Genomic DNA, 1,416 nt, shown 5'->3' with positions numbered 1-1,416 from the left:
GTTCTTTGCTTTTCTTCCAAAGAAACAAGCGTAAAACTTCATCTCGTCGACAGAAGAGTAAGCAAGATAATTGATTTAATCGAGACATTGCGGAAAATGGTAAAACGATATCGGCTTAAAACTTACGAACTTTTAACAATCCTACCCTTTTCTGTCGGTTACGACCTCGGCGCCGGATGGTTAAAAAACGGCTTCTGAGGTTGTCCCGACGGCGCCGAAGGGTACGACACCTGGGTGCCCGGGGGCGGGGGCGGCGGCGGCGGCGGCGGTGGCGGCGTCGCCGACGGGAACTTCGAGATCGGCACCGCCGTTCCCGTGGCCGCAGGCGGCGGCAGCGGCGGTGGCGGGACGAATTGCGGTGGATACGGATTGGAACCCGGTGGCGCTTGGGATGCCTGGGGTACTAAGAACGGCGTCTGCTGCGTCTGCTTGCCAACCGCGATCGCTTGCGACGGCGCGGCGGTGCTGAGCATCGGTTGCTGGGACGTGGTCGGCGGTGGTACCGCGAAGTTGGGATACTGCACCGTACCAGGCTTGCTCTGGAACTGGGGATAATGGATGGACGCCGAGCCGGGTGGCGGTATATATGGCTGCGGAGGTAACTGCGGCACTCCCGGATATCCCGGCGGGGTGCCGACTATCAAGTTTTGAGGCGGAGATTTGCGTGCCTTTAGTATCGCCTCGGCTGTCAAACCTGTAACCAAGAAAATAAGGATAACGTACGAGGTAAAACTAGCATCTTACGATAGCGTTGTCATCACTCTTCAAATCTAATGTATTGTCTACATTTCTTCAGCTTTCCAAAAGATTAATTTTATCTTCTCCAAGACTATATTCTTTCCCTTGCACGCATTTCTTTAAGATATGTACCATGCTTGCGAGCTCTCTCCTCCTCGTCATCGCTGAGGAACAGTCCGAATTCGCGTTTCAATCGCTCGGTGAGATTTTCTCGTTGACGTTCTACCAAAGTTGGCGCCGCAGACCAACCGATTGCACCTTCCTCTCCCCCTAATTTAAATATTAACTCATTAATCGCCGTATTATTTAAAAGCGTCATTAAAATTATCACAATACAATCATTGTCTTTATTAGATAAATTTACACAAAATACAAATATTTGGAGAGTAGGCTGTTACCTTTCTTTTCATCGTTCTCATTAGCGGCATTGGGGAAGAGCGTTAACGTGTTAAGACCCGTCAACTCGAGCGAAAGCGACGCTTTAGAACCCTCCTCGTCGGAACTGAGCGAAGAGGTGCCGCTGCTGGCGCTGTCCGATCTACCTCGCGCTCCACTTTTGTCCGTGTTAGAAGTGTCGTTGGACGATTCCGGCTCGGTTCCAGTTCCTCCGGATGACTGTTGCTTCCGTTTGCGATACTCCGATATAGACAACTAGAAAAATACATAAATATTTCCATA

The 1,416-nt window shown here is 50.7% G+C and overlaps 1 protein-coding gene across 1 annotated transcript; it reads right to left on the bottom strand.

Moving 5' to 3' along the window:
• Nucleotides 1-158: 158 nt before the first annotated feature.
• LOC112454892 (YLP motif-containing protein 1-like) lies at nucleotides 159-1,359 on the bottom strand (the record flags this gene model as incomplete). Its single annotated transcript, XM_025016521.1, has 3 exons — nucleotides 159-694; nucleotides 871-1,008; nucleotides 1,137-1,359. Coding segments are annotated over 3 exons (897 nt in total), but the record flags the coding sequence as incomplete, so codon positions are not given.
• Between the last annotated feature and the right edge of the window lie 57 nt (nucleotides 1,360-1,416).

This window comes from Temnothorax curvispinosus, unplaced genomic scaffold, assembly GCF_003070985.1.
Source record: "Temnothorax curvispinosus isolate PA1 unplaced genomic scaffold, ASM307098v1 QBEX01005514.1, whole genome shotgun sequence".
NCBI lineage: Eukaryota > Metazoa > Arthropoda > Insecta > Hymenoptera > Formicidae > Temnothorax > Temnothorax curvispinosus.
The sequence above is the reverse complement of the archived record's forward strand: the minus strand, read 5'-3'. Positions and strand labels throughout refer to the sequence as shown.